The sequence below is a fragment of the Raphanus sativus genome, chromosome 9 (assembly GCF_000801105.2).
Source record: "Raphanus sativus cultivar WK10039 chromosome 9, ASM80110v3, whole genome shotgun sequence".
Classification (NCBI taxonomy): Eukaryota; Viridiplantae; Streptophyta; class Magnoliopsida; order Brassicales; family Brassicaceae; genus Raphanus; species Raphanus sativus.
Genome location: NC_079519.1, coordinates 134,248 through 153,724, shown reverse-complemented (window position 1 = coordinate 153,724; position 19,477 = coordinate 134,248). Strand labels below are relative to the sequence as shown.

General features: G+C 32.7%; 3 protein-coding genes across 3 annotated transcripts in view; 1 reads left to right on the top strand and 2 right to left on the bottom strand.

Moving 5' to 3' along the window:
- LOC108824483 (uncharacterized methyltransferase At1g78140, chloroplastic) overlaps window positions 1-19,477 on the top strand; it is a 39,021-nt gene that overhangs the window by 11,299 nt on the left and 8,245 nt on the right. The gene's annotated exons all lie outside the window — the stretch shown is intronic.
- Window positions 336-1,922, bottom strand: LOC108824404 (uncharacterized). The gene has a single exon (XM_018597822.2). It carries the CDS (start codon window positions 1,569-1,571, stop codon window positions 576-578), a length of 996 nt encoding a protein of 331 aa, XP_018453324.2. The 5' UTR covers window positions 1,572-1,922; the 3' UTR covers window positions 336-575.
- LOC130499683 (F-box protein AUF1-like) lies at window positions 5,285-6,518 on the bottom strand. Its single transcript, XM_056994008.1, has one exon. The coding sequence runs from the start codon at window positions 6,406-6,408 to the stop codon at window positions 5,440-5,442; it is 969 nt and encodes a 322-aa protein (XP_056849988.1). The 5' UTR covers window positions 6,409-6,518; the 3' UTR covers window positions 5,285-5,439.

Sequence of the window (19,477 nt, the reverse complement as noted above, 5' to 3'; positions counted from 1 at the left end):
CTTGTTATGCGCTTCTCCATTAAAACCGACGAACTTGCACATTGTTGGCTTATGTTATTGTCAGGAAGAAGTGTGTTACTGGTGATCACTATGTTCAACGTATGTGACGTTCAATCTGGTTATATATCTCCATCCAGAAACCATTATTTATTTGTTTGAATTACTATTTTATACAACGTAAAACTGGAGTAACGTCCACTGTGAATTGCGCCGCAAATTGAAATGTATGTTTTCATCTTAACTTTACCATTTGATTTAACAAGAATATGGTTCATTTATCAAACTACTCAGCGGTTAAATATACACATAATAACTTTAGTGTAAAATACCGAAAAGGATAAAAGACCATGTACATATTTACGTTACGTTACACACGTCGTGATGAAAAAAAACACACTGAAACAAAGTAAAAACAAACCTTTTGAGATACGAAACAGAGTAACCCTAGAAACTCAAGAAACCAAAGAAAAAAAGGTGAAAACAAGTACCAAAATTAATAAACACATAATCTAAATGGTAGTATAAAAAAAATCTTAATCATATCTTTAAAATACGATGATTAATAGTGAGAAATATTAGCTTTTCCAGCTTCGACTACGAGACAGAGGATCTTGATTAATTCCTCCGACAACCCAAGTCTCCTTAGCTATGTCTGAAGAGAGTCTGTAATAATCAGTATCGTATCTCATCAACACTAGTTCCATATTCTCTTCCTCCATTAGTGATCTCAAATCCTTCTTATTCTTCTTCTTATTCACACTCATCTCTTGATCCTCTGTTTCTTCTTCTTCTTCCCTGTTTTCATGCTCTGTTTTAACTTGCATTCTCTCTTCTAACCAACTCTTCGCTGGAGCCGATCTACACCTCATCAGCAAAAGAGCGTTCGGCGGCGGAACCGCCGGTTCCGCGTCTGCGTTTTCACCAACGACGCACTTCTTGTTGTTCTTGTTTTCGTCGTTAGTGCTCTGTTCTTCCTCTTGTAAAACCATAAACCATTTGGAGAAAACAGTCTTTTGTTCCTCTTCATCATCTTCCTCTTCTTCCTCGTCGTCGCTAGTGACATCAGTAGCATGTCTGAAATCACCAAAACACCTGAAATCGAACTTGATGTTCCTTAGACAAGTCAAGAAACCCATCACATCTTTCTTCAGTCCAAGAAACTTGCTCTGCGACTTGTTGCTGCTATGTATCCTCTCTATCTCCTCCATCACAGACCGCCAGTTCTTTCCTTTCCCGCCGCATTTTCTCGGCCGGACTTTGATCTGACCGGCGCAAGTAACTTTAGGAGAAGTGGGCTCGGCTGTTTCGTCATTACCCATGTTCTTACTACTTGCTTGTTTAGCCCACAGAGCAGGACTCCCGTGTCCTCCTCCTCCTCTGCCGTTTGAGAGTTTGCTGAGCTGGCGACGGTGGTGTGGACGACGGTTGGTGGAGATGGAAGGACGAGATGGGCTGCAAATGGGTTTAGGTGCAAGAGCTAAGTGGGTTCTTGAAGGGAAACAAACCAACAAATCTGCAGAGTAACCAGAAGAAGAAGAGGATCCTCTGTTTCCATCTCTTCCTTTGATCATTTGCTTTTGCTTTTTATTCTCTGTTGTTGTGTTTCTTGGTGTTTGGTGTTTGGATCGATCTCTCAATGGAAGTGCTCAGCTTTTTATTTGGTTTTATAAAACTCTTCTTTTCTTTGTAGGCTTTGAAATTCTTGTGACAGCTTTTACATGCTTTTTGCTTTTTGTGTGTGAAAAAACTTTCTTTTTGTTGAAACTCCTTTCACAACAAAAAGTAAAAAGTGAAAAAAAATCGGTGGTGCAGAGTACCAACTGTCTTTGTAAAATTGGTGGATAAATATGAAGAAGCAGAAGAATAAGAAGATGTGTTGGGGTCAAATGAGTGAAATTGGGTTACTACCACTTTATTCCAACTTAAACAAGAAGCTTGACTGAAGCATTTACTTTCAACATTCAATGGTCGTCACCACATCTTATTCATACATATATTTGTTAATCATTTCACTTTGAGATTTATCCCAATATCACACTGTTGATAGTGCTGAGTTTGTATTTATATAGTGAACAAATGTGACATCAATATTTGGTTACTATAAAACTCATATAACAGTCTAGATTTTACCTCTATAAGCTTGATTACAGAAAGAATGCATTCGTCATAGTTCCTATGTTTATTGATAAATCGATCCACAATCAAATTCCAAAGGTTTTTATTCTAGTCTGGTTTTATATCGACATTTTATGTGTGTGTACAAATATATTCATAGATGAAAATAGTTTATTCACACAACCAAAACAAATGAAGAGAATAACATGTGAATGTGACAAAGGTGATGATGGGTTATAGTCGAGTGCTCCAATATATTAAAGTTGAAAGGTTTTGTGGGCTTTACTTTTGCAATTTCAATATATAATATAATTAGAACTGGCATTTTATCCGTTAATTTTAATTTGATTTGTTTATTCGTTTTAATTCAATCTGAAAAATTGGGATATCTATAAATTTTCGAAGCAAAGAAAATATTAGAAATTGATATCCGTTAAAAACAAAATAGATCACAAATACTAAAAAAAGCGGATATTCGATCTGCTCTAATTTTTATACAAATATATATATAAAATTAAATATAAAACTTTAAATGTATAATTTTATATAATTATTTTTTCAGTTAGTTTATTGGTTTTATTTATAAGATTACTTATATAAGTATTAAATTAAGAAATGAATATAAACTCTTTATAAAGACTATAATTCTTCTAAAATTTATGTTTTATAAAAAATTTTAATTTAATTTTTAAAAATTTATGAAACATAAGGTTTCCCTAATCTTTATTTTATACTATTTTAAAGATATTTTTTGAAAACAAACTTGTATTGCTTTGACTTTAAAAAAAAAATATTTATATTAAACAAAATGGATGAGATATCAATAAATATCCGTAAATATTCATAAATATATGTAATTATTCAGATATCCAAAAAGACAGATATATGTATTTATCTGAAGTAAAGTAAATCAGAAAATTTGATATCTGTAAAATACGATGCAAATCTAAAATACTAAAAATTACGGTAGTATTCTATATGCATCCACCCCTAAATATAATCATAATATTATTATATGAATAGTAAAGGAAAAGATTGTTAGGCACGAGGCTTGCTTCTTAATCCAATGGTACTCACAAGCTGTGTGGTCACATTTTTGTTGTTGTTTTCTTCAACCACACACTCTTCGATTTGCCATCTCTTAGTTTAAACTACCTTCCAGCTAGATCACCAAACTAAAACACCAAATGAATATGAATTTCAGAAGTGTAAACTTTTTTTAGGGATGTGAATGATGTGATATGAGAATGATGTGATGAACAATTGGAATAGTGTGTGATAAAAGTATTTCGACATGGAAAATGAATTGTTTGATATGTGTTTCACAATTAGAAAAATATTATTGCAGATAAAAATATTTGGAAAAGTTATTTAAATTGTGGCTCTCTTCAAAGAGTTTTGATTCTCCAATATTCTGCCATTTCTAGTTCAAATAATCACACTGTTAATGGTACGTTTTTTTGTGTGGAAATTCTACTGTTAATAGTAAGTTACAAATTAATTTAAACTTCTGCTTCAAACACAATATTTTGATATATTGTCATGCTTCTCACGCACAATTTTTTTCCTTCTTTACTATAATTGAAAGAGGTGCAGGTCTGTTTCCAGCTTTAGTTTTAGCATGGTTCCAGCATTTTTCATGAAACTCTTCATCTAATCATCATTCATAGCCCAAATAAAAACATGTATAGCATGGGTATTTTGGACGTTTGGTAGTAGAACTATTGTGTGAAACTTGATGAATTATTGCGAGTTCTTGTAGATCATTAGAAAATAATACGCATTTTAGAACATACATAAATAATAATACATTTTTTGTCTTGTTAGTAATTATGACACACAATTGTTACTATTATAATTGACATGAAATGGGTAAATAGGCATGCCGGTTCCCCACTTTCACTCTTGTTCACTTAAATTTACCAATGATGCGCTAATTGCGTTGAGCCCTTTATAAGTATATATTTGTTGGAATGATAAATATGCACTTGGACCAACAATCACATAAACAATAAGTATATCATGCCCCAGCAATCAAATAGACTGAAGGATGAAATGAAAAGTTAGGTTTGTGTTATCATGTTAAGTTGCATCACACATAGAGGTAGGCCATTAGCACTAGAAATAAAGCTTTATTTAACAGTTAAGCAACAATTCCTGCAGACATATATTGTAGTATAAAGGAACATATTGTTTTTAAACTAATTTCCAAACAAAAAAAACTTATGTAAAGATAAAGATAGTGTTTGATTTGGTTGTGCTCTTGAGAGCGACAACATTGAGAAAGCATGTGGGTAGGCGCCATTGGCACTAACAGTCCCATTCAAAAAAGTTAGGCATTTCACATCTTAACCATTTTAACAAACTTAAGTCTTTTAGTTTTCTTTCTAAAATCACAATCAAACATACTTTAACTATAGATAAATTGTATAAGTATGTCGTAAAGGTAAGCTTAATTGCGACAAAATCCATGACAAATGTGGGAAAAGGAAATCTGATAAATATGAACATTGTGTTGCTTAACACTTCTAACTTGAAATCAAAGTTTTGGATTGAAGCATCATTCATACCTATAAGCTATGGTTATTTCACTCTCTAATCAGATTTTTATATTGTGAAATATATTCTGATATCATCTATAGGACCACCTTTTGTTTTACAACAGGATATTAATTTCTTTAATTATAATGTTAAGAATTATATGGGTGAGGTGACCTAATCAAATAACAATATGTTTTATCATGATAGTGATAATACCACCCAATGGCTACAAAAGCTGATTAGTATATTAAACTATGTGATGGTTATGATATCTATTCAATTCTTTATATATAATTTATTGTTAACGAAAATTCGATAAGGATGTTGAAAAGTCGAGGTACAGCTCATAGACTTTAACTTTGAAAGAGATCTAGATCAGATTATTAGTCTTTTTTGTTTGTTCAAAATTGCTTTTCTCTGGGAGCAATTTTATCAGGCCTTAATGGGCTTATACTCGGATTCAATCGAATTCAATCTCGACTCGCATTGCAATTTGCTTAAATATTAATTGCTTGGTTTAATTCCATATAATACCCACACCATCATAAACCTCGCGATTCTTCAGACAAAAAGGGAATCTTACATAATTAGATATAACTATTTGTTTGTACCGTACTGAAACAACGCATTTAATGTGGTAATCATATTCTATTAATTGTAATAATTCGAGTTTGACCAAACTCATACGCCATCAAGTACAGATAGCTTTGTACGGTGTTGTCGGTATACACTACACATAAAAAGGCCAAACAAATAAAAGCCCATTGGGCCTTATCATGCATTCTAGAAGGAATTCATTTCTAACACATTTCTCCTACGTTTCAGCAACGACATAACGGCTTCTCCGTACATACAATCGGCGGCGAACGCCTCCGTCGCCAGCTCAGCATCGTTGTCATCGGAAGTCACGCCACTCGGCCTCACGACCACGAGCGTCGCGGCCTCGAGACAGATCCCGCTCTTCAGCTTCAGCAACGGCGCGTGCCTCATACTCATCCTCACATTAGGCATCTCCGTGCGCTCTTTCACGCGCTCGAAACCCTTTTCGTCCGCACGCGCCTCCGTCTCTCTGTACTCTTTCATCCCTGCCGCGTCCATCACCACCGTGCCTTCCCCCTCTCTGTCGCGCACGGTTAGCCTCTCCATCTCCCTGTGCTCCTTCACCACATCTCTCATCAGGTGGTGACGCGTCGAGGCCGCCATCAACGCGTTGATCGTCCACACCACGCGCGTTTTCAATCCGCAGACGAACTCTGAATCGGTCTCCGCGGCGTTGACCGGAGACTCCGTGGCGGATTCGTTGACCGTCGCCGATCGGAAAGCGACGATGACGGAGCTCTTGAGAGTTTCTCCGAACTCCGCCTTCCACTTAACGGCGGCACCTTTCTCGAGATTGGCGTCGCCGCCGTATAGCTCCACGTCAAGACTCCGGATCCGGTTGAATCCGGCGAGAATCTGAGCCGGAGATTTCGGTGTTTCCGCCGGTTTAGCGGATGTGGAGAAGATCGGGAGGAGTCCGTTGATGGATTTGAAGATCGAACGGAAGAAGCTAGACACCGGAGAATTGATCTCTGGTTCCGACTCACCGGCGCCGAGGATCTGATCGAGCTGGAGAAGGAGGGAGTCTGACTGAGTAGCGAGCGAGTTGAATCGTCTCGAGACGGAACGACATCGTATCAGCGTTTTGACGTCACCAACTCTGTTCAAAATGTCGATGATAACGTGGTTAGGAATCGCATCAAAAGCGTCCATGATTTATCTTAAACCTTCGGGACAAACTAGAGAGTCTTCTCACTTCTCTTTCTCTCCGTTCTTTCTTTCTCTGTGTTCTTCTTTCTCTTCTGTTCTGAAGTTGAAGAGATTCTCGCCTTAAATAAGGAGAAACACATAAGCCCGATATGATATGATATTTTAATTGCCGGCATGTGGGACCATTATTGTTGCCGTCGGTATATGATATTTAATCAATAAAGAACAATGAGTACAGCTTTTCTGAATTTGATTGGTGGGTTTATATTAAATTAGGAGACATCAACGATTGAGATGCTCTCTATCAGGCGACATGGTCCTTGATCGACGGTTGAAAGCTACTTTATCATTTTTATTAAATTCTGGTCCATACCGGGGGAAATAATTGATAAAAAGTTAACTTGGTTGGATCCATAGATTTAATTCATTTTTCTTTTAAAAAGCCGTGATTAAATTATATACAGATGAATAATCATTCAATTGATATTTTAACAATATTCTCCATACTTTGTTTCTCTTATTACTTTTGAATAACAATGTGACATACCGTAAACTTACTTCAAAGTCTCATATTTTTATTGTCAATTAACAATGACATATTCTACTATGTTATACATTTTTCTTGGGTTAATATCAATAGTAAATATTATCATTGTGTCACCATTATTAAAATATTATGCGTGTTGTCATAGTGTCTTCATCATATTTTTGACTTTTTTATACTGAAAGTGTATTCGCCATATTTTAAAACATAAAAAATTCCATGTATAAGATAACACAACTAAAAAATCTATTTGTGTGTGTGTTTTTATATCAAAAGACATATTTTAGTGTTTTTCCGAAAAAATGCCCAAGCTTAAATGGTGATAACGTCACTATGGTTGATTTATCGTTAACTACTAGCTTACGGGTCCGTATATAAGATGGTTGATTTATCGTTAATGTATTTGAGAAAACAAAAACTATCTTCTTAAGGGTAAGGTATAAAATTAATAAATAAAATAGATGGAAAATAGGGCCTTTTAATTAGTAACGTCTGAAAACTCGAAGTACATATTTTGAAACACTGAGTATAGTAGTTAGACGATGAAGATTGAAGATTGTAAAATTTTAGATCCACTTCCTTCGCCATTCAAGAGACTCCAAATCATTGGAGTGATCGGATAGTTTGATTCCAAGTTGGTCCAAACAAAAAAAAAGTGCCATAAAACTATCTTTGACTACTTCAACAACTAAAAAGCCAAAAAAAGGGGATTAAATTTATGTTTTTTTGCGTTTACAATTAAAACAAAATTCACAAAATAATATTTTATATATATAAACATGTAGAACATGTTAGGAAAACCTAAATATAAGCGCGGGATATTATCTAAGTTATAACGTTTATGTATGTATGTTAAAAAAAAAAAAAAAAAAAAAACGTTTATGTTTAGCAATATTGGTATAAAAAACATAATTTAGTTTTTTTTTTATCAAATGAAAATATAATTTAGTTTAATAAAGTTTATAATGCATCTACTCACAAAATTACCTTTTATAGATATAAATATGTAGCACATGTTAGGAAAATCTAAATATAAGCGTTGAATATAATCAGATGTTTATATGTGCGTTTAAAGTTCTAACTTTTATGTTTAGTAATATTGGTATGAATATCAATAGACAAACAATAACAGAAACCTAAATATTTACAAAACCCGTGTGCACAAGGATTACCATCGTTCGCACACTCCCGTTGCGTATGTACGGAAATGTCAGCTACAACCCTGTTCATCAAGATCTCTCTCTCTCTTTTAGCATTGATGAACCATTTAGACGAGGGAGCAAAAAAAAAACAATCTGTTGTGTTGATAGTGTTGTATCTCTGTCTTTTTGAAGATTAAAAGCTTCTACCAAGTTTATTTTTAATATATTTTAGATGCAACAATTCTGTTATATGCTAATGTAAAATATTATCAACATGTATTTACACTGATTGAACTTCAACGATAACACGTTCGTAATATTATCACAAACCACTGGACAGGACGGTGTAGATATATAATACACTATTCTATTTTAGAATATAAATTATAAGAATTTTTTTTATTGCTTTAATATGCAAGCTCGAGTGGGCGTAAGATAAAGTTGGGACAGGTTGTATAAATGCAACTTTTTGTCTTCTGAATTAATGCATGAATATTAGAGTTGTTGTGGCATATCTTGTCACACGTTCGTTGAAGGAGATCCATACATCGTGCACTATTTTGACTCTGTGGCTGTGTATAGAAATGTCTTACTCATGAGTTATGACAATAGTTTAGATTCTAGAATATAATTTTTTTTAACGCTGAACAATTATGTTATTACAACCATGAGAAATATTAAAGACGATTCTGTAGCCGACAATTATATATATCGTATGAAGATTCACGTCTGACTGCATCATCTGAATTGTCTTATGAAATTTACATTTGACGGTACTCTTTGCGTCATGCTGCAGTTTCTTGTAAAAAAAAATTTCTTTACTTCGCATAATTTCGTTTTTTCCGAGAATTAAAATCCAAATCTCTGGGGATAAAAGTATTAATGAACTTTTCGTCAAACCATATGACCAAAGGAGCTTTCACAATTCTAGAATATGGTTAAGCGGTCATGGAGTTAATATTACATACTTTCGCATTATTCCTAGCCTTGAAAAGAATAGTTGTTTGGATTGTAGACCGGCTATACCGTTACCGGAAATTCCTGTACGATGTGTAAAGTGAAGATCAACTCACGAAAATCTCTGATTCATTATTGTTTGTTGCTGATATTGTCTTCCCTTAACAACTGCAAAACAAAACAAAAAATCATATACTTGTCTTTGAAATAACACTATTTTTGTTATATCTTTTAAAATATGAGAAGAGAACCAAATGGCACGGAAAAAAATGTCAGTTCCAAAATTTACGCGATTGCCAAAAACACATCTTTCTGGGATAAGTGAACAAGAGGTAGGGTTCAACTTCCAACATTTATCTTTTGTCTCCTTTTCTCCTACTCTGTCTTTATTGATTTATTGTTACAAACAACTTGACACTATCTTCCAAATAATCTACGCAAATTAATAGTGTCCGCCTTAAAAAAACATATGTTAACAATTATTTTTCTTATACATCTATCTTGCTCTACGACAACCATGAGTGAGTGAACCTGTAGAATTTAAAATCAGAGATTCTTCCATCTAGAGAATAACCCAACAAATTTTATACCAAATAGTTTGTTCAAACTTTTTATTTTTAAAGATTGGTAAGCCAATGGTATATCCGTATATGCTATGTACTATGAAAAGTCACGAAATTGTTTAACGCTACAATTTTTATATAACTAGTATATGCTGATATCAATAATTTATAGGAAGTGGATACTCATTATCCTAACTTAAATTTTGGGGGGGACAAGTGGACAACTCAGCCGTGACAATGACTAAACAATAGTTTTTAACAGATCTTAATCATTTGCTTATTGTATATCATTATTGACTATTTTATTCATTTTTATTATAATTGCACAGCTAAGCTACTAATTTAAAATGAAATATGGGAAAATTTATATATTAACGCCAACTCCAAGTCGCCAGTTGGAATAGTGGTTTAGGTATCTCTATAAACAGTGTTACAATTAAAAAAACGTATACATTTAGGCTTTGGAGTTGGATAGAGTAAAGAAGGGAGTTAGCATTACTATACTCATATACTCATTTCTTTCAGCTCAGATACATATGTATGTATGTTTGGAGTTTAGGATTTGTTGGTATTAAAAGAAAATCAAGAATATGCTGTAAATTCGTGTAATCTCTGTCACTTTATAATCCTTTTTGCTTATAGAAATATGATAGCGTATCCCCTTGATTCTATATATATGATTCTATCAAGAGAAACCATAAATTTTTGATCAACATTTTTGGAAACCTATCAGCTTAAATCGATTAGTGGCACAACAAGATCCACCATATACTATGTTTTTTTTTCAAAAAAAAGATCCACCATATTGAGTCTAGACTTCTAGTATTGATCAGCACAATTAATTGCTTATTTGCTTTGTTTCAGTTGTAAATATTATACTTTTACTTAAAAGCTTTGAAACACACCTACATTACTTATTGTTCTAAGCTTAACATGTTAAAGTTGTTTCCGTTTTGTAAATGAAAATCACCAAAAAGGTCGTAAAATATACATACAGTAGTTTTCTTACGTGTTTCAGACACATAAAATGTTAAGAAATTCTTTAAGTCTACAACAAATTCTTACTCACTGCAAAAAGAAAAACAAAATTATTAAAGTTTGCTCAAACCACACAAACAAAAAAATCTGGAACCTTATTACCACCAAAAAAAAAACTGGAACCTATCCGTTTCTTCGAAATCTTTTTGGCGCTACACGAATTTTAGACTATAAGGCCCATTGTATCCAATCCAACAACATGGCCGCATTCCGCATCAGATTATATTACTCTAGTGTTGTTCAAAAGGCCGATCTGTATACCAATATTGATTACTTTGTTGGCCCATTGGATTTTGCACAAGGCCTGGTAATTAAATTAATTACGGAAGTTGTATAAAATGTCTTCTTTTTTGGGGAAAATGTATAAAAATGTCTTTTTTTTATATATTTTGGCTTGTAAGAGGTATCAAAGAAATTTTCTTTTAAAAATAAGAATGTACTAGATTTTGATCCGCGCTTTCAAAGCGTGAAATTAATATTTTTATTGTAATTTAAATATGATATAAATATCTAATTACATAAATACTTTTTATTATAATTAATCACGATATAGATTATCTATATCAAAATCAAAAATGTGTTTTTCACTTACTTTATATCAGTCTTAGTGGATTAGCACCGTTTCTGATCATACTACTCTGCCTCTTATATTCTGAACACTGATGTATTTGTTAATTCAATATTTAATTTTTATTGATGTTTATTTTGTGTTTATTATAAAACAACACAAAATTCTTTATAAATACATGATAATTTATAATAATAGAAGTTTTCAAGATTTATATTCATTTTATTTATATTCAAGATTGTGTAACAAAAAAATTATTGTGATCCCACAAAACATTATACTTTTAAATATTTTAATATTTGTACTTCAACCTTTTATAACGTGTTTTGTAACAGTATTAATAGTTAGTTGCAAAAAGATATTTAATAACTGTTTTATATACTTTGGATGACCAATATCTTAAACATATATATTGATTTGAGAAAAATAATAATACTCCCTCCGTTTCATATTAAGTGTCGTTTTAGAGAATTTTTCCGTTGCAAAATAGTGTCGTTTTAGAGTTTCAATGCAAAATTTATTAACTTTTATTCTCCATTCTATTTTTCTATTGGTTGAATTGTATCGGTAATGATGTTTTTTATATTAAAAATATGCAAACTAAATGCTTTCTTGATCCATGTGCACAAATCTAAAACGACACTTATAATGAAACAGAGGGATTAGTTGTTTTGCAAAATTTAAATTGGACTTAAAGTCCATGTACCAAACGTCTAATATGAAAGATAATTTAGCGTATGGACCCAATTATTAATCTCATATTTCTGTAAACTTGGCCCATAAAAATCTAGAACTTGGTTACAAAGATGGTTTACACGTTGGAAAAAAATAGAAAAGGAGAAAACAAAAAAGGAAGATCAGATGGGTCTTACTTATGTGCTCATAGGTTAGATTCGTCGAGCCGAATGGTTTAGAAAAGGTATAATATGATTGGTCGAGCGATTTTTGGGGGAACAATAAAAAATTCCAAATATGACAATGGCATATTTTTGTAAATATTTAGAAAAAGCAGAGGCAGAATTCTACGATGAATTATGCTTTAACAGTATAGATAAAGTAAAGTATGATGTGAAAATTTTCTTAGCTTAGTGAAGGATCAAAAAATTCTGCACTGAGGATATGAGAGATTTCTACTAATTAATAGAGTCACGTTTATAAGAATCTCTAACGTGAAATAAGTAAAATTATTTGTCAAGTTTTTTGCAGATAAAATCTAAATACTGTATATTTTACGAAGTAGAATTTTCTGTTCAAAATTGTTTTATAATTACTCAAAAAACTGTAATAAAATATCAAACTAAACAAAAAAATTGTATAATTGAGTTTTTCATTGCCAACTTCTTTTGTATTTTTTATTATTTTCTTTGGTAGTTACACTCAGTTTTTTAGCGTTCAATTAATTATGCTATTATAATGATAAGACATTTTATATAGACGATTTTACAGCCGACAATTCTACTATTTTATGAGAATACATGTTTGACTGCGTCATTCCGTACTATCCTATAAAATTCATATTCGATAATACCTTGCACCATACTGAAGTCCTAATGAATTATCATCAGTTTTCAGTGATTTGAAATGAAATATTATATATTCGTTACCCCAATTATCTGCTATATATAATTAGAGTTGTTATTTGGAATCCAAGAATATCTTGATCGTTCTAGTATAACAATAACCAGTAGAACGAATTATAAGATCTAAGCAACTAACCCTATAACCCTAGCTCTAACTTCTGAAATATATACTTTTATCCTTTCTCCAATATCTTATAATGCAATAAGATTATAAAAACCGTGCAGAAATACATCTACTCAAAGTTTAATTATTCCCTGCGTTTTAAAACCTATAAACGGATAATTATTGGAACGAAACTAAATCTGCTCCCCAGACGAAGACCACTTAATCACATGGTCTGAAATCTTAATCTTCCAATTAAATTTAAACTTAGCTTTTTAGTAACTTAAAAAATAATGTCTAGTATAACATTTCCTCTAAGCTAAGGCCATCCTCAAAGCCTGCAACATGGGAGAAGTAAGCAGAGAAGAGGAGGGGACCATTGGAGGACACGTATATGCTTAGAAACATGATTTATTGCCTCACTAAACGTAATTAACTAATAATGAGAATCTAATTGATGGTCCCTGTTACCGTTTTTTTTAATTTAGATAATTAGATGCGTGTTAGCTTTAATTGGTCCTTATAGCTTTCACATGATGGGGTTTAAGCTGTAATTGGGGAATATATATATGTGTGCATACATAGATAATGATATTTAATATTCCCTAGTTTCTATATAAGTATAATTTTGGCATTTTTCACACAGATTAAAAAAATGACGGAAATGTATATAATTTGTTATTAATTACACATCTTTGACCAATAGTATTTGAGATAAATAAAATTATTTATAAAATCAATACAATTTTCAATTAAAAATAATTATAATTTTTCAAAATTGTAAAGTGACACTTTCTGTATAACAAGAAAAAGTTATACAGAAACATAATGAGTATTTACAAATTAAGTATATTCATGTAGACAATTTAATTAACAATTAATATATGGATGGTGTTAGTAAAATGATACTGTACACAAAACAGTGAACCTGCTTGTTAGTTGGCACTGCTCGAATAAGTAAGAATCATTGAAAATCAGTATAAGTAGGAGCATCAAGACGTGCTAAAAACAATACATTGCTGGGAATATTAGAAGTCCCCCCCACCCACCCACCCCCGGCGGCCACCAAAAAGCACCAAGACAAGACAAAAATGTTCTATATTAATATCTTACATATAATATTAAATAATAATCTAGATCGTCTCAACCATTGCTGGGAATTTATACATATAGGATTTGAAGGTTTTAATTGGTCTCAACAAAATGGAATATCATACTAGTTGTTGATCTGGGATACAGATCCAAAGAATAACACATGAACCCCATTGTTAATGTGCATAGTTTAGTGACTCAGTGATAGCTGTCACATAGAAAAACAAACTATGTTTGCTCTATTTTTTTTGTCGTATGCATTTCCTTAATCAAATTATTCATGTTTTTTTTGTCAACATCCAAATCATCTATCTGTAATATATTGAGTCTTTCACATTTCTCATTCCTACTGTTAATACAATGTATCTCACTTGCTATATATAGCGTCCCATCATTATCAGGATGAATAGATCTTTTTCTTTTCTTTTAATCTAGTTGGATTCAGAGTAGTCGCAAGTCCGCGAATGGATTTTTTCTCTCTTAAAATATGGATCTATATCCACATAAGGTGAGCAGAACAATATGACTTAGTTTTGTATAGCGGAAAATCAAACCTGAAACGTAGCATTCCAGACTCATCCACTACCACTTAACCACAAATCTCGTTCGGGAGTGAATAGATCTTTCACAAAAAGTTTCTTAAAACATGTCATGGATTCTTGCTCTGAAACCAAGAAGGTACAAATACAAAACGTAATGTAAATCTAATTAAATGATGTTTTCAATTCTAAGATAAAAATTATTAATTTGTATATTACATGATCATTTTTGTATTATGTTTTCTACTTTATTATTGAATCGAATTTGTTTGAGTGAAAACTAATGATTTTTTGTTTAAAAAATATGAGGATTTTGGTTATTTTTTTAATCTGAGTATACAATGATAAACCACATCTAATAAAAATGGAAGGAGTACAAGTACACTGTTTATTTTTTCATAAATTTCATTAAAATATACTGTTTGTTTCATACAAAATATTAATGTATTGTTGATTAGGTACAGTTAGGTGAAACTAAATTTTGGAAGATTTGATATATGTCTGGTCCTATATATTTTTGGTCACTTATAAAAGAAATTAAGTCATATTTTTAAAAGAAGGTAGAAGCTACCACATAGTGAGGAAAGAAAAAAAAAATGGGTAGAAGCTATTACAAACAAGAAAAGGAGAGAGAGAAAGTGAGTAGAGAGAGAAAGTAGATCGTAAAATTGTTTTCGCCGATGGCGGTGGACCCTTCAGCCACGCCGTCGGACGGGATTTATTGTGGGTTATATGGTAGTCACTCCGTTTTGCTCTTCTTTTGCTTCCGGCGGTGCTTCGTTTTTCCGTTGACGGTCGACTCTAGCTTCCGTCGCGCCTCCTGTTTCGTTAAGAAGGGCGGTCTGTGACAACCCTCCCGTGGAACACCTGCCCATGGACCCCAAGCTCACAGCGCTGCTGCAGCGCACCGACCCCAACCCCTCTATTATGAGATCTCACTATCTCCATAATTAGGTTGTTGGTGAGACTCGAACCAGGTCCTCACCCTTTAACAGCATTTCCACAGGACAAGCTGTCACCAATGATCTGCAAGCTTGGGTCTACGGACGGGTGGTTCCGCAGGACAGGTTGTTACACGGCCGGCTTAGGTTCCGTCGTGGCTCTTTTTTGTCAAAGGAGAACGGTCGGCTTTAGGATGTATTTTAGGCGGAGGCTCTGTTATGCTCTGATTTTCTTCAGTTTGGTATTTTCTGTGTGAGGGTTGGTTTCAGATCCGGTTGAGTGCTCGAGTTCCTAAGGGAAGCTCTCCGGGGAAGAAAATGGTGATGAAGAAGAAGTGAAACGCGAGGACCCGGGATGAGACCGTGGGTAAAATCCGACGGAACGCTCCATGGTTTGTTTTAAAGTACAAGATTTGGGCGAAGCGTTTTCAGTTTCAGGCTTCGTTGGAAGCGAGAGTCAGTTGTTTGGTTCCGAGGCTTGCGACGGCTAGTAGGTATCGGTCGTGCCCTCTGGAAGGTGTCCGCCGCGGCGGCGGCATGGGAGGAGATCGGGTGAACCGTGTTCAGGTCTCGAGGAGGATGGACACACGTGGCGTTCTCTTCCGGCGTGTCGGTCGTGCGGGATGGGGTTTTTCTTTGGGTCTTGTGGGCTTTAGGCCCGTTTGTTTATTTTTGTTTGTGTTGTCCGGTTTATTTTTTGGGTTTATGTATGTTTTGGTTTTGGGCTTTTTATCAATATAACTTTTAGACGGAAAAAAAAAGAAGCTACCACATAGTTAAACTTGCATAGGTAGAAGCTACCGTATAGTAACTTGCAAATAGAGTTGATCGCAATAATTGGAGGAGATCGTACTTAGTTTTTAGTTTTTACTTTCTTTCTTTTCAAGTTGGATCACCAATGATGGGGTTTCTTCTTTGATCAAAAAAAAAGGGGTTTCTTCTTTAAATAATATCTCAATATGTGAGCAAATAAATAATAACATCTCAATAATTATATGAATATGGTAAATATAAGCGAAGATACACGCACCTAGCAGCTTTAGCTTCTTTACACGTATCGAGCCATGTCTTCTCGTGGAATGAAAGCACGTTGGTTGTCCCACTTTAAGTCCAAAATCCAAATATATCAAACACATTAGAAAAGAAAGGATTAGTGCAAAATAACATTAGCATATAGCATATATAGCTTTATATGTTTATTTTACATAATTCAACCACTTTAAGTGGATTCCAACTCCTCATTCAACCTGAGTAGTGTTACTTTATAGCGGCTTTCCTTTTCACCACCTACCATTGAAAAATAACTCACCGTTCCATATACACACATAATACATTATAATATAATAATTGTCTTTTTGTTTAAATAATGGAAAGTTCCTTCAAAGTAGAAAAAAAGAGACCTCACTTTCACAAGATTCCTTCGTCTGCCTTTTAGTTTTTTTTTCACACATATACACAATTGTTAAATTATCTAACGACGTGTTTGTCATAATACTCAAAACATCACATTTGAAAATTCATAGTTTTAGGCTTTAGCACACCACTTATCTAACTATGTCAATTTATCATTTAAATATAAAACTAGGATAGTATCCGCGCTTAAAAGCGTGGAATTAGGTTTTTTAGTTTTTGGTTTGGTTCCAGTTTAATTATGGTTTTTGATTTCGGTTTAGACCATGGGAAGTAGCATGTAAAGAGAAGCAAATAATAAGGTTTAGTAGGTGCAGATTTTGATAACTGGAATGTAAAGAGAAGCTAACATGGGAACGTGTGAGGCATACAAGTATCATGACATAAAGTGAATTTAAAATGAACTGGTTCGAAGGTACAATTTGTCAGTTATGGCTTAGAATGGAAGTTGGTTTAAAAGATATCTAACCGAAATAATGTGTATTTATATGCTGGTTTAAATTAAGTTGTTAGTCCTTGATATATTCAAAGAACCAAACAGATTTAAGGAGTCAAACACCTATTATTCTAGAGTATGTCAAATTTAAATGATAACTTCTAAATAGTAGATAAATTATTAAACATAGCCATAAAGATTTTGATGTTGTTGTGATCATGGTAATATCTATATACTCATTATTTATAGGACTATTGTTAGCTTAAGGATTCCTAAAACAATATGGAATATTTCATAATATACACTTATCTAAAATCATGTTTAGTTATAATTATATATATTTGAAAGAGTCCAAAACTTAAATTGATAACTTTTAACAATAGATAAAATTTAGGACTCTTTTTTAATAGATTGGATATAATTTGCATGCTATTTTTATATTGATGTTTGTACATAGTATAATAACATACGGACATTAAAACAATACTCCTGAAAAAAACAAATGAATCGCATGCCTATTAACAGAAAGGATTAAACCCATAAGTATTTTCCAACATTTATTTTGGGAAAATAAGTTTTTTTTTTGCTAAATGAAAATAAGTATCATATCCCAGCTGTTGAACTTGCTTCCATGGCTTAACAGTGAGCACTAAGGATGGATAGCTTATTATATTTGTTTAGATAAATTGATGAATAATATACGATTGATTTTGAAAATGTAATATAAAGGTCCCGAAAAGATTCATGTTCAAAAGGGAGTTAAACCATCTATCATTTTAAAAAATTCAAGTTGGTGACCCGACATATATATACAGAAAAATCTAATACTACTTTCGTATTTGAATTTGGTTGGTTATATGGTAGTGTTTCCTTCTGACACCCAAAATCACAGTATTAAATATATATTATATAATTCTGCTTTTATATTTAAATTAATAGACAAGATCGCTTTTCTTTCGCTGCAAAACAGTACTTTCCCTCGTATTTAATACTAAACTTTATTTAAATGATTTATATCTACTTATATAATACTTAGTTATATGTACGCAGTACGCATATGTATTCATATGATTTAAATGATGGATGAATTAGTAGAAAGAAAAATCTTATATATCACTAGGATAAAGTTTTGTTTTGAAATTAGCAAATAAAGAAAATTACCATACTATTTTTGATAAAAAAAATTTTAAAAAATATTTTCATTTTGTTGATTAGATTTTCAGAGTTTACTATATAAGATGGAGTTGAGGACTATGGAGTGTAATGATACCCTTATCCATATTCAGTAATTAAACAGTAAAAAGTAAAAGAAAAATGTTTTTGTCAAAAAGTAATTCGAAGATGGTTGAATTAGTTATGTGAGGATGTGGAAATGAAAAAAAAACGAAAAAAGTGAAAACAAAGAAGATAAATGAGTTTGGAAACTATATTAATTGTTCTCTTCATTTTCTGAATCGTTAAACGAATTTACAATTTCTCGATCGATAAAAAAGTAAATATGCTTCCGCCAAGACACCTCTCTCTAGGTAAAGTTCCCAAAAAAACCACCTTCCGGGATTCTAGTACTAGTACTAGTTTCTTAAAAGGTTGTCTATATATACTGATTATTCTTCTCAAAAATTATAAAATAAACTCAGGTGTTATTAATGTTGCATGTTTTGTTTTTTCAAGCTTCCCCGACTGTCTTCCTCTCCACTCTACTAAACGCTTCAGAAAACTCATTACCTGCAAATGAAAATGGGTTCTTTAATAAAAAATTACCAATCATAATTATAGTGTAATTTCAATATATTACATCAGAAGGTAAGACTTAATTTACCTGAGAAGGGTCTTGGAGAGAGTAAGAGGCATTGGTTTCTTTTGGAACTTTTGAGACAGAATCCCAAAACCTTGTCCCCTTTCACGTAGAACCTATTCGAATTATATGGTTAATTTACTATGTCAATATCAAGTCGAAGTATTTGCACCAAAAAAAAATATCAGTCCGAGTACTGTTGAGTAAAAGTAGAATATTTCAACCTAAAAAGTATAGTAGTTGATGATACGTAACTTATATAACCCCTTGTGACCAATGTCACCATACCTTAAACGCATCTTCGTCGGTACGGTCATCTCCAATATACACAGGAACAACATCTTCCGACTTTTCAAACCCTATT